Source organism: Leguminivora glycinivorella, chromosome 3 (genome assembly GCF_023078275.1).
Source record: "Leguminivora glycinivorella isolate SPB_JAAS2020 chromosome 3, LegGlyc_1.1, whole genome shotgun sequence".
NCBI lineage: Eukaryota > Metazoa > Arthropoda > Insecta > Lepidoptera > Tortricidae > Leguminivora > Leguminivora glycinivorella.
In genome coordinates, this window is record NC_062973.1 from 17212552 (window position 1) to 17227855 (window position 15304).

The 15304-nt window shown below is 36.7% G+C and overlaps 1 protein-coding gene across 1 annotated transcript in view; it reads left to right on the plus strand.

The window, feature by feature from the left end:
- The window catches only part of LOC125224991, a 41131-nt gene that overhangs the window by 4863 nt on the left and 20964 nt on the right, over positions 1-15304 (plus strand). Inside the window, exons 3-4 of the mRNA XM_048128508.1 lie at positions 12012-12279; positions 12605-12643. Coding sequence (XP_047984465.1) covers positions 12012-12279; positions 12605-12643 — 307 coding nt within the window. The remainder of the gene's footprint in view (positions 1-12011; positions 12280-12604; positions 12644-15304) is intronic.

A 15304-nucleotide genomic window follows, 5' to 3' on the forward strand; every position in this document is an offset into this window, starting at 1 on the left:
CTACATAACATCTATATGTTCTAGTCAATACAACAATACAATAATTCATTAGGAATTGTAATAACAGAATTTCCAAGACAGTTTACTCTAAACACAGTTTGAGTTATAATAAATGCACATGTTGTTTAATCTGTAGGATATAACAATATAATATCGGTCGTCTCGTTTCAATCCTTTGCGAAATGTATTTAGGTACATTAGATATCTCAGGAACTCGAATCCTGGTTTCAACAAATATATATGGAAAATATTTAACATAGTGGCGAGGCTCGAACTCGCACTAATATTCATCAATAAAGTGTCATACAAAATATGTAACACAAAGCTGAAAGACACTAAAGAAGCATTATACAGTTACTTTAAAATACTAATTAACCGTCACAAGGTTATAGAACCTGCCCCAACAATAAATCCAGATTATAAAGCAAGAGTTGAACTTGCCTTGCACTTGACAAAGATAATTAAATATTTATGTTGTGTTACTTAAAATACAACTTGAGATATTTGGATAAAAGAGGTACTTAGCTCGTTTATCGCCGGATCCGGAACCACTGGCTTTATTTTCTACTATAACTAGTAATTAAAATTTAACAATTATTACAATTATATATGATCAGGGAACAAATTTTAACAAAGCTGGAAAGACTTGGGTCTCCCTTCGAGTCTAAAATCAGAGTGTCCTCAACTCTCGGCCTTCGTCCTAACTGGAGTCCCTGCAAACCCAACTTATTTCTAGTTACGCTAATATCAACTTTATTAACAATGATATAGGGATTTCGTCGCTACAATTATCCAATTGCGCCCACGCTTTCTCTATGGGACTTTATCCCTTCCAAGGCTCTGATTAGTGTGCTGTCTCGCTCTCTCTTACTGCAGCGGTGCACGTTGTCTCGCTCGGCGTGGTCAGGGTCTTGAGAAGGACCCCCGCTGTCACTTTTGCAACGAGTGGTACGGTCATGGTCAAATGCCTTGACACATGGGCTCCAGATGTCCTGGAAACAGTTTAACAAGGAGAGTAGACTTTGTATGGAATAATATACCATATTAGAGTATGATTACGTTATAGGTTTGGTGTACGGTGCATTGTGCGATAGCGGTTTTTCTGTTGTTCCAGTAAACTCATAAATAAATCTTATAATGGGTTTTGTTTTTAAAATTCTAAAGAATATCTTTTAACTAAAATATTGGGTAATCCAAGAATGGGAAACAGCCTGCTTTCTATTTTTATTGCCGCCCTTTTTTTTCGGCTAGCCATTTTAAATTTATTACTTTTTAACCGATGGCAATTTTAATCACCTATTTATAACTACTTAGTAAAGCACGTATTCACGTATGTGGAATACGGGTTGCCATCTCACGCCCCTCTCTGGTTAGTCGAACAAAATTACCCCGTCTTCTACGTAACCTATATAACATGAATACGAGAACTTGGAAAAAATGTAAACACCTTTTATTTATATCTTAATAATTATCGATGGAATCTGGCGTTACTTTGTGCACGTCCACGATGCTCAAATCTAGAAAACTACTTTATTAATCCGCGAAAAGGTAACGCGCTTATCAATCAATGCTATCCTGCTACTCGCGTCTTTGTCCCAATGTTTACAAACGGAAGGTAGCTTTAAACAAGTTAATTATGCTTCTTTATAAAATAACAAAACCACACTATGAACCTTGTAATGGGCAATAAACCAATAACAATAATATCTTAGCGCCGGCGCCTATACCTCTGAAGGAACTACCTGACGTTTGGGCACGGATAATAAAATAATAATAAATTTAAGATTATAAAGATTTTAAAGTATAATTTTTTTTTTTATTGTATCTTATTGTTTGCACTTAGACCGTTACAATTACTGCCTCTAACGGATTAACCATATGTCTCTTTGCACAAACGACAGCCTATCTTAGAGCGTTATTTGGTAGTGCTAATGAAATTTAATTAATTTTGTTTCTTGTATTTCAAGCTTTATGCGTTTTCATATAATTATCTATAGTTCACGTTAACCAAGTACACTACAGTTTGTGTTAACAAGATCTCTTGACTCATACATCACCATACTATCTTCGAAATTCACACATCGTCACCTTCCCAAGATACTAAGTTGCAATCACACATCTCCTTTCACAACCACGCATTACCCTGGCCAGGGATTTTCCACACAAAGTTCACACATAAGACCTCTAGTTTATTGATTACAATTTACAATCAACTTTCAATAATACTTGATAGCTTGTAGTAGATTATTACATATGTAAATAACACCTATGTTGTCGTCAAGAGATCTAGCATCTCAAATTACACTGATCAAAATAATTTTGTGTCATATAATTTATATTGTGGCATAATAAATGTCTATTTTCTATTTAGGGACATTTATTTACATCATTAAATTTGTTGAGTATAGCTGTCATAAAATAAAACCCTTTGTCATCTCTGTTCTTTAGGGTATTTAGATAGTATTATGATAGTGATGCCAGCTAAATGAAAATTCACTTTAACTTTTGTTAATAAGTGATGCAATTGAACTTTTGTTATGAAATAATGATTTGAACAGACAATGGCCTGACCATACGTCGTGTAATGGTATTATGGCCCTATTTAGTAAAGTTTGGACAGACAAATACCTCAGCCACACACCTCAGAGTCACTTCCTCACGGACAGGGCCTGATCTACTATAAAACGCGTTCGTCTGAGACGAGAGAATTAATTCTCGGGTCACACTGCGTCCAGCGTGAGCGGAGGCGTAGAAACAGTCCTTCCTAAGCGTAAGTGCGATGTACTACTCAGGGCAGCCCTGGGTGCCAAAGCTTCTAAAACTGACCCCGTCTGTAATACTTACGAGGACTGAAGTACTCAAAACGTGAGGCTACGTATCAAAGTATCGTAGGGGTTAGCGAATGCGCAAGCGCATGGTAGGGCATTCATTTGTAATGATTTGGTGTCAGATGTTAAACGGTATACCTTTGACACAACTTGTGAGTGATCACTGCGGCTAACCCCGGCGCCTCAGTTCAAGTGAAGTCAGGTTATTCCACGCAAGCCGTATAACCTCGATGTGTTTTGGCAATTAATCGATTCCCTATGCCCGTTTGACGAATGAACGTCGTTAACCCAAAGGTAATCTAATTACAGTTATTTATAATTGATAATGGCGTTCCTGTTCTAAGCATATCGCTATGAACAACCCAGTGATAGCGTACTTACAAGTTCACCCCAGTCAGGTGGATCCCTTACAAGTTCGCGTCAAAACTGCCAATACACATCGAAGCTTTGGTGCCGTGGCATCAGTTCTAGTCGCCTATCAAAGCCAGGTACGTAGGGTTTGCCTAGTACAAATTTTCAACAAGATACCCTGTTGTCTGTCCAATTTAGGTATACTGCTTGCTTTTCATCATGTCAATAAGGCAATTAATATTTAGGAGTCTAAGATGCAAAACATTAATATTATTAGTGTTGTTATTAAACACACATTGATTTATTAAAATAGACGTAATCATGTAGGTAATTATAGGAATTGTCCTCCTTATTATCAAAACGCATTCGGCCAGAAATACAACAAAACTTGACACAAATTACCTATTGTGTAATAACGTTTTAGTCTTCTACTTCAACCGCTTATCCATGTATGTATTAATCGCAAATTTAATTTATACTTTCGTTACTTGAGCTGTGTAATAAACCGTTAAACTGGGTTTATATGTATGACTTTAAGTATAGGTAATTCACTGAAACGTAATCTTTATTATTCTAAATAAGTTTTAGTTATAATAACACCAATAGTTTAAGGCTAATGATAGTAAATGTATTATAATAACAACATAAAATTACAAAATACTAGGGTAAGTAATAGAGAATTATAAGGTTTAAAGCTTCTATTATTAGATCGGTCACGTAAGTTCCTTTATGATAACAATAATAACCGAAAATCGAGTAGTAGCTTTAACTTTCAAACTAAAGTAAGCAATATGGAATTCAAACACATGTTCTTTTTTCATTCTTGTTTTATCTATTGTGATAAATAATGTTTGGTTATATAATATTCTACCTGCTTCGTAAGATGCTTCACTTCAACGTTAACTAGTATCGACAAACTATATCAGTGACTGGTGATTTAAGCAGATTAATAACGTGTATTCGACTCACAAAATATTTAGACATACATACATACTACATCCTTTATGTCTGAAATAACTTCATATTTATATATCCATGCGAAACACATTTATACCTACTACATTTTACATCGCTGGAATCCATACTAATATTATAAATGGGAAAGTGTGTCTGTTTGTCTGTCCGTCCTTCACAGCAAAACGGAGTGACTAATTGTCGTATTTTTTTTAAGTGGAGATAGTTGAAGTGAAGGGATGGAAAATGACATAGGCTACTTTTTGTCTCTTTTTAACGCGAGCGAAGCCGCGGGCAAAACCTAGTAATTTATAGACTGCAACTGAAATTATAAATCATCAAACCTAGATTCGTAACCGAATATATTTAGTTTCTCCCAACTTTAATAAAAGCAACAACATTTGAATGTTACTATGACGTCTATATATTATCATAATCATCATCATCATTGGCGTTAACGTCTATTGCAGACGATTTATGGTATAATATTCGAGGAGCACCCCTTCTGATATATATTAAATGTACTAGAAATCTACTTTGGTAATTATCTGTGTATCATCACAAAATCATTTGACATTCTCTTTACCGCAAGCCTTCACAATATCATCAAATTTTCCTTTAACTGAACTACAAGTACAATACAATACAATACAATACTCTTTATTGCACACCTTCATAAAATACAACAATACAAAACAACGTACGATACGTTTATCTGCTAATCTCTAATGCATCTATCTGCTTATGTAGCTTATTCGATTGAACTAACTGCAAGCTATTTTTATTTTAATATTAATCGTCAATGTTAAATCGTAATCCGTATTACTAAGAGTGAAAATAATATACCACGCCAGTATAGTCAAAAATACGATAATATTATTGTATTCTGCCATGTGGTCAATATTTCTAATTTTCTACAACAAAACGCTTTGTTCTACGGTAAGCTGCTATTAAATTTCGAATTGCCCAGGTCACACTCTATTCCGATTATTGACCATCATTTATATTTTGTACAACACGGTTCTAAAACTGATACTACAACACTGATTTTAAGTTACATAAATCGCGGGAACAATACGTTTATGTTACAACTGACTATTGCTATTTAAATATCAGCACAAAACACGCCATTGCACACAAAACACACGCAATAAAATTCAATAGAATAAAAGTAGGTACACTGTCTTGGAATTTCTGATAATAGTTAAAATATTACAGCAAACTGCATACACAAATATTGTTAACAATGCAAATTATTATAGCACTTTATAGAGCAACCTAACACCCCTCTCAGACTCTTCATAGGTATGTATAAGTAATCGAAGTGATCGTCATATTAAGTTTATAAAATTTAAGGTTTCCTACGTTGTGTTTAATTTTTAAAAGTTAGAAGTTCTTTTTCTAGTTGTGTCTTTTTGTAAATGATTTTAGACACAAGCACTAGATCCTGCGTCACTAGCGCCACGTGTAATGGTATTGGGGGACCTAAAATACCATGCTGAAGGCTTTAGAGAATTAAATAAACTAGATTGATTAGGATGTAGATGAATCTAAGGAGTCTGAGCTACTATATGGGGTAGTTGTAAGGAAAGGCACATGGCGATTTATAAAATTGAAATATATTATCGCAAATTTATGAAGGTATAGGGCGTTTCTATCAAAGAAATCTATAAGGCATTTGTTATATAAAATGAAATTAATAATCTATGAATGCAAACTTGAATACACTACAGAAATACGTACTTGAGGAAAACAATTTAGGCCTTTATCACTTGAAATATTTATATAAATTATAAGACAAAAGTGTATACAATACAAGTCAACCTATAGCCCATACCTTTGCGGGGACAATCTATTAAGTCAATGGCTCATGAAGTAAGGGAAAACCCGCTAAAACCCTTACTTCGCCTCATTAATGTAACGTCTACATACAATGTCTACATAACATCTATATGTTCTAGTCAATACAACAATACAATAATTCATTAGGAATTGTAATAACAGAATTTCCAAGACAGTTTACTCTAAACACAGTTTGAGTTATAATAAATGCACATGTTGTTTAATCTGTAGGATATAACAATATAATATCGGTCGTCTCGTTTCAATCCTTTGCGAAATGTATTTAGGTACATTAGATATCTCAGGAACTCGAATCCTGGTTTCAACAAATATATATGGAAAATATTTAACATAGTGGCGAGGCTCGAACTCGCACTAATATTCATCAATAAAGTGTCATACAAAATATGTAACACAAAGCTGAAAGACACTAAAGAAGCATTATACAGTTACTTTAAAATACTAATTAACCGTCACAAGGTTATAGAACCTGCCCCAACAATAAATCCAGATTATAAAGCAAGAGTTGAACTTGCCTTGCACTTGACAAAGATAATTAAATATTTATGTTGTGTTACTTAAAATACAACTTGAGATATTTGGATAAAAGAGGTACTTAGCTCGTTTATCGCCGGATCCGGAACCACTGGCTTTATTTTCTACTATAACTAGTAATTAAAATTTAACAATTATTACAATTATATATGATCAGGGAACAAATTTTAACAAAGCTGGAAAGACTTGGGTCTCCCTTCGAGTCTAAAATCAGAGTGTCCTCAACTCTCGGCCTTCGTCCTAACTGGAGTCCCTGCAAACCCAACTTATTTCTAGTTACGCTAATATCAACTTTATTAACAATGATATAGGGATTTCGTCGCTACAATTATCCAATTGCGCCCACGCTTTCTCTATGGGACTTTATCCCTTCCAAGGCTCTGATTAGTGTGCTGTCTCGCTCTCTCTTACTGCAGCGGTGCACGTTGTCTCGCTCGGCGTGGTCAGGGTCTTGAGAAGGACCCCCCGCTGTCACTTTTGCAACGAGTGGTACGGTCATGGTCAAATGCCTTGACACATGGGCTCCAGATGTCCTGGAAACAGTTTAACAAGGAGAGTAGACTTTGTATGGAATAATATACCATATTAGAGTATGATTACGTTATAGGTTTGGTGTACGGTGCATTGTGCGATAGCGGTTTTTCTGTTGTTCCAGTAAACTCATAAATAAATCTTATAATGGGTTTTGTTTTTAAAATTCTAAAGAATATCTTTTAACTAAAATATTGGGTAATCCAAGAATGGGAAACAGCCTGCTTTCTATTTTTATTGCCGCCCTTTTTTTTCGGCTAGCCATTTTAAATTTATTACTTTTTAACCGATGGCAATTTTAATCACCTATTTATAACTACTTAGTAAAGCACGTATTCACGTATGTGGAATACGGGTTGCCATCTCATAACGTCAGTGCCTGGTGGAGAGGGGACGCAGCGAGCAGGCGCGTGCGGCCCGCAGGCACGGCAAACAGGGCACGGCAAACAGACCACGGCTACGGGGCCGTAGCTGTTTCGCGGTGAGACGGGGGACTCGCAGTGTTATTTGCAGTAATAATGATGGGTTTGTTACTTGTCCTCGGATTAGTTGAAAAAAATATTTTATTAAGTAAATGTTTCTGCGTGCCTCTAAGGATGTATAATCTACCATACCTAAAACGAACAGAGTGGGATAAAGAAGGGGGTAAAAGCCGTAAAGCTTCTTATAAAGGAACCTTATAAAACATTTTTGTACCTTCTCTATTAGAAGCGTGTAGTATTTTTCGTGGGGGCTCCAAATAACAGCATTTGTTTCAAGTTTACTACGAACGAATGGTGAAACGAATGGTGGAACGAATGGTAAAATTGGATACTATTTATTAGGCAGGTTTCAGGTCCGGTTTTTATCCCAGTTAACAGTATTTAGTCCATCATTTTCATCCAATAGCCCAGTTCATTTTAGATCCCATTAACTGTCTAATAGTCCTTACACCCTGGCGGGTGCTGCCTCTGCGTGTGTCCCATGATGCGGGCAAGGGCAACATCCACTCGGTGTACCCCTTAAGTTTCTTTAAAGTGTCCAAATGGCCTCTACGCGTTGGCTTCGGCCCCGCGCACGCCTCCTAAGGGTCCGGAACACCATTGTTCCGTGATGGGAAAGACATATATGATATACTAGCTTTTTTGCTCGCGGCTTCGCTCGCGTTAGAAAGAGAAATAAAGTAGCCTATATGTCACTCTCCATCCCTTCAACTATCTCCACCTAAAAAATCACGTCGATTCGTCGCTCTGTTTTGCCGTGAAAGACGGACAAACAAACAGACACACACTTTCCCATTTATAATATTAGTATGGATGTATAGCTGCAGCAGGTTGAGCTAATCTGACTCCACAAGATTTAAACTATAAAACATATAAATATGACAAGGATTTTAGTGCACTTTGTAAACGCATTGATACCTTACCAAAAATATTGTAAAAATGTTGTCACTGAATAAAGCAAGGAGGTGAAATAAATAGATGCCCCGCGAATTGGTGATGGAACTAATGGAAACTAATCTACTAGCTACTGTAGTACTAAACTAAGTTTACACTTGAAATCCTCCTAACTGCCTTAAGACGATAAATGAGATATAACATTAACTAGGTTGCTAGCTAAGCTACATTAGGTACGAGTATACTAAATTTACTCACCCAATCCCTTTCTCTTCACAAGTAAATATTTAGTACAATATTATGTATTCTAAACTATGTGTTTTGGCCAATTGGCTATTCGGCCCTTGAGACGGAATTTTGTGATTATTCGTCGTATTTCTAAATAGCCTGAATTCAGCTAATTACCGTTATATATGTGGGTAAGTGCTAAACGCATTAGAAGTTGAGACAGACTAAAGATTTCATTACATCGAGCACTCAGACAATTGTGTCTCAACGACCTATTAATTGTTCCATTAATTCATTATCTCCTAAATACCTACCACAGCTAAATGTGGCCTTATTATACTAATTAGATCCAGTTATCATTTGCCACAAGGGCGATTTGATAAGTTATTCGCATGTGTGACGTCATCATGGCACCACTTACAATAATTATATGACTGAGTTGTTCACCAAAAACTCATATGATTTTGATTACAAAATGTGTGAAAAAATTGTAACGGAATAAAAAAAACCTTGGGACACTTTTTTTCTCCTATTAGGATTGAAAGAGCTCGCGATTGGAAACCCCATAATAATTTCCAAATCCACAAAAAAGTGGGGTGGACAACTTTGAAAAAAAATGATCCAACTATCTTTTTAGGGTTCCGTAGTCAACTAGGAACCCTTATAGTTTCGCCATGTCTGTCCGTCCGTCCGTCCGCGGATAATCTCAGTGACCGTTAGCACTAGAAAGCTGAAATTTGGTACCAATAATTATGTAATATCAATCACGCCGACAAAGTGGTAAAATAAAAAGTGGAAAAAAATGTTTTGTTAGGGTACCCCCCCCCCCTACATGTAAAGTGGGGACTGATTTTTTTTTTCATTCCAACCCCAACGTGTGATATATTTTTGGATAGACATTTAAAAATGAATAAGGGTTTACTAAAATCGTTTTTTGATAATATTAATATTTTCGTAAATAATCGCTCCTAAAGAAAAAAATCACAAAAGTAGAACTTTATAAAGACTTTCTAGGAAAATTGTTTTGAACTTGATAGGTTCAGTAGTTTTTGAGAAAAATACGGAAAACTACGGAACCCTATGCCGAGCGTGGCCCGACAGGCCGACACGCTCTTGGCCGGTTTTTTAGAGCTTATACTACCTATGGTATGAGATTATTTAGATCCTTCTGAAAACCATCTGTCTATATTATTTTAAATACGTGAGTAATTCGTACAAGCATATAGCCCTTATGATAAACGACGAATGGGACCTATGACAAGACTACGACACAAGTACTAAAGGTTCAATTAACAACTATAATTATACTGTCTCTCGAAGTCATAGTCTACTATAACAACAAAGTGTAATTTAGGTTAACGTCGTATAGAGAATACAATACGCTTGATAATGATTCAGCAGAGAGGTGGCAGTAAATACACTAGATACCTTTATTATACAATACCTATAAGAGACCATCAAAATTTATATTGTAAATGCTAGTAACTAATTGTTATTAGGTACCTAGTCTTTTATACCTGAGTTATAGGATATACTTTTTATAGCCGGAAATACTTTGTGGATATGATAGGCTGGCCATGTAATAAACTTGTTGTATAAAAGGAGTTAAAGTTACTGTTGTTGCCACTGACAAACACACAATTTTTCACCGCACCAACTTTGACATTTGTTTTTGAAGTAAGTATAAAGAGAGCCTTTACCAGTTGGCGAGGTGAAAAAATAATATACTTAACATAATTTTTAAGAAAAAAAACCGCCTTCCTTTGGGGTTCTGGGGATAAATACTTTCAAATGTTGGATTATGTTATCAATTCGTCTGTATATTTTTTTAAAGTTTGTTATTCGATATTTCCGTCATTTCTGAACCAATTTTGAAATTTGGATGATTCTGAAGTACTTACAGATGAGAATGATTATCAGAACGGAACTCTAACCAGGGGCGGCTCACTCTTCATCAGCAGTTCCACTGCACCAAATGTCACTGTTCTGGACGTAAGTGCATGTTGTTCTTATAAAAATACCAAAGTCACTATAAGTGTGCCGTTCAGATTTGAGGAGTTCCGTTCTGACCATCATCAGCAGTTCCACTGCACCAAATGTCACTGTTCTGGACGTAAGTGCATGATGTTCTTATAAAAATACCAAAGTCACTATAAGTGTGCCGTTCACATTTGAGGAGTTCCATTCTGACCATCATCAGGAGTTCCACTGCACCAAATGTCACTGTTCCGTACGTAAATGCATGATGTTCCTTTAAAAACACAAAAATCACCATATGTATACCTTTCAGATTTGAGGAGTTCCCTCGATTTCTCCAGGACCCCATCATCAGAACTGGGTTCGGAGAAAAATGGGACCAATCTGTATGCATATACATTCAATCAAAAAAAAAAATTTTCAAAATCGGTCCAGTAACAACGGAGATATCGAGGAACAAACATTAAAAAAAAAAAACACGAATTGAGACTAACCCCTTCCCTTGAGATTTGGAAGGCGGTTAAAAAGTATTAGATTCTGTTTTATTTTACCTACACTTTACCCCTTTCATTCTATCTCAAAACACTGGTAACGGCATCCTCGGAGCGAGTTAACGGTTAGAGCGATTTGCAACGCCGCACATGTCCATAATTTAGGGAAACGTTCCTAAATTTTTTGAGTAAAATTTATCTAACACGTTTTTAGGGTTCCATAATCAACTAGGAACCCTTATAGTTTCGCCATGTCTGTCTGTCCGTCCGTCCGTCCGTCCGTCCGTCCGTCCGTCCGTCCGTCCGTCCGTCCGTCCGTCCGTCCGTCCGTCCGTCCGCGGATAATCTCAGTAACCGTTAGCACTAGAAAGCTGAAATTTGGTACCAATATGTATGTAAATCACGCCGACAAAGTGCAAAAATAAAAAATGGAAAAAAATGTTTTATTAGGGTACCCCCCCTACATGTAAAGTGGGAGCTGATTTTTTTTTTCATTCCAACCCTAACGTGTGATATATTGTTGGATAGGTATTTAAAAATGAATAAGGGTTTGCTAAGATCGATTTTTGATAATATTTATATTTTCGGAAATAATCGCTCCTAAAGGAAAAAAAAGTGCGTCCCCCCCCTCTAACTTTTGAACCATATGTTTAAAAAATATGAAAAAAATCACAAAAGTAGAACTTTATAAAGAATTTCTAGGAAAATTGTTTTGAACTTGATAGGTTCAGTAGTTTTTGAGAAAAATACGGAAAACTACGGAACCCTACACTGAGCGTGGCCCGACACGCTCTTGGCCGGTTTTTTATTATTTTAGGTTCTGTGTCAGCTATATTATCACCTTCTTAAGTTGCCGCTTAATAAACTATAAATTTCAGTTCGTCATTGGAGGCTGGGGAAACACAAAAAGCGCGTTCAGAAGACTAACCTGCCTGCGACGTGAAAGAGACGAAGTAGCGACGCCACGGATCTTAAACGGGCAAGAATATCGAGGCTTTTGGATACGCTGGGACGATGGAAACATTTTGGTCGGACGCGAGGGAGAGGACAAGCCTTTTATGTCTTGGCAAGATCCAAAGCCTTTTCGAGTGAAGTTTGCTGGTGTGAGAACTACTTGGGGTTCAGATGGGAACTGGAAACTAGCAAGTTTGTCTCTTAGATCGTTTTTTCATTATCCGATCTGATATCGGACGTAGGACCGATTTCCTATATTATTTATAATTATTTTTCCTATAGTTACCTATACAGGCACCATCTTTGACATCCTTCTTACATTCGGTATCGGATCGGATAATTTGATAACGCACTTAGGGCCACTTACACCAACGACAGATGACAGCCCGCTAACCCTGAGTTAAGTAGTGGTTGGTGCAAGTGGGCCTTACTCAGCAAAAACATGTTGTACCTACCTAAATTATTTTAAAACGATACCTTATTTTAAAACGAAAATAATATGAATATTGTTTTCCAGATGGCTCGCGCCCCGACGGTGGAAATGAACAAAGTATTGGTAGGTACCTAGTTCATAAATTTGCAACTACTAGCACAGAATATATAATAGTACAAGTACAGAAGGCCCACTGCTTTGATGTTCACGAAATGCCGCCTTTTTAAATGCCTACAAAATTCTAACAAAGAAACGAGCCGCACGTGCGCAGCGTCGGATGATAGGGTTGCCTAATGGATTAAAACGAATTAATTCTCAGATAAAATGTTAAACTACATATTCAAGTCTTGACTACTTTCTAGGTATATAATATATCGTCGCCGTAGAGCGAAAAGTCACCAAATCGTTCATTGGTCATTTTGAGTTATGAGAGTTTAAAGAAAAAAATAATTAAAATAATTTTTACTGAAATTATCTTCAGATGAAATTGTGGTTTTATATCTGTTTATTAATTGGAAACTGCTATTCTTTGGGCTCAAAATGGATTTATATTATTCACACTTACGATTTAGGAGCTATAGGCGATAATTAATTTTTGCCCTTAAATATTACACCTTAATTATAACTTAGTGATTTTTTGAACGAAGTTAATGATTATTTGCACACATTTTAGTGCGTTTAGACTTAACTAAGTAGAGTTAGTTGAATTATGACTGCTGTGATAGAGTGAAAATACGTGTTAGTTAAAAACTAGGGCAAACCTTGGCTTATTGGTGGTACGTAGTTATTCGGTGATATCTGGTTATTATCTCGATTTGTGGGCACAGTGAGGAGATAAAACCTATAAAATCATTACGAATTAATTCGGAACATCCGACAGCAGTTGATGGCGGTGATTTTATAGGTATTATCTCCTCACTGTGCTCACAAATCGAGATAATAACCAGATATCACCGAATAACTATGTATCACCAATAAGCCAAGGTTTGCCCTACTTACTATATATATTTTTTTGAATTCTGCTTAATATTTTAGGAACAAATTAAATCACGTCATTTCAAATTTTGCAAACACTTTATTAAAATAAAATAAACATCAAATCAAATTAAAATGGTCTCTAATTATATTAAAATCATCATTAGAAAATCCATAAAAATTAACATGGTCTTCGTAAAATAGCTTTCTTTACGCATCACAGTCACTCTTCGTCCTCGTCATCTGTTTCTGTGACATCAGGCTCACACAATCTGTCAATAACTGTCTTATTGGTCGGCAGACTTTGGTATCATGAATGAAGCTCTCGAGGAATAACTCCCTTAGTGCATAAATTTAAGAGATCTTTTTTTTCGCCTCAGATATAGGCAATGCCTGTGGATATGCCTTTGGAATGGGATAGTCTTCTATCTTATTGATCCAGTCCTCGGCGTCGTCATGGTTGTCTGGTTCATCAGGTACACGCCCCTTGAGCCTCTTTGTGCGTCTCAGCGGCTTTCGCGGGCCACCGTAAATCTGTTGGACATTAAATTCAGAGTAGGGGCCCTCATGGCTGTAGCGAAATTTGACTACACGAGGACGCTGCTTCTCAAATCTGAGACACTTAAAATTTAAGCCACGCCAATTTGTTGCCATCAGTGTCGTGTGTCGTATTTCTAACGAAATCTTCATTCAACGCCCTGACATCGAGCATTTCGTCGTGAAGTAACTCTTTTACGATGTATGGTGGAGCATTCGTACCTTTATCAAAATGACAACACTGACAACCAATAATGAAAGCCGCTAGAAATTTCATGTCGTTCTCACTATGACTAGGTACCTACAGTCACCGGCAGTAGTATCTTCCGACAATAAGGCCGCAAAAATATGTGACGCGCTCTTATTTGTAGGGTTAGAAGAGCGAGTCACATATTTTTGCCGCCTTCATGTAGGAAGATACTATTGCCGGTGACTGTACGAAGTGTAGAAGGAATTGAATTTCGTAACCGTATATTACTTGAATGCACAATTAAATTAGCACGTTTCATACTTAATCTCGGTACACGCAATTGTTATGAAGCAAATTATTATGCTTTTTTACATACTATAAGTACAAAAACCATTACATGTTTATTCAATTATTTTCTCAAATATAATAATCCGCATTCAAGTAATATACGGTTACGAAATTCCATTCCTTCCACACTTCATACAGTCACCGGCAATAGTATCTTCCTACATGAAGGCGGCAAAAATATGTGACTCGCTCTTCTAACCCTACAAATAAGAGCGCGTCACATATTTTTGCGGCCTTATTGTCGGAAGATACTACTGCCGGTGACTGTAGGTACCTAGTCATAGTGAGAACGACATGAAATTTCTAGCGGCTTTCATTATTGGTTGTCAGTGTTGTCATTTTGATAAAGGTACGAATGCTCCACCATACATCGTAAAAGAGTTACTTCACGACGAAATGCTCGATGTCAGGGCGTTGAATGAAGCTTTCGTTAGAAATACGACACACGACACTGATGGCAACAAATTGGCATGGCTTAAATTTAAGTGTCTCAGATTTGAGAAGCAGCGTCCTCGTGTAGTCAAATTTCGCTACAGCCATGAGGGCCCCTACTCTGAATTTAATGTCCAACAGATTTACGGTGGCCCGCGAAAGCCGCTGAGACGCACAAAGAGGCGCAAGGGGCGTATACCTGATGAACCAGACAACCATGACGACGCCGAGGACTGGATCAATAAGATAAAAGACTATCCCATTCGAAAGGCATATCCACAGGTATTGCCTATATCTGAGGC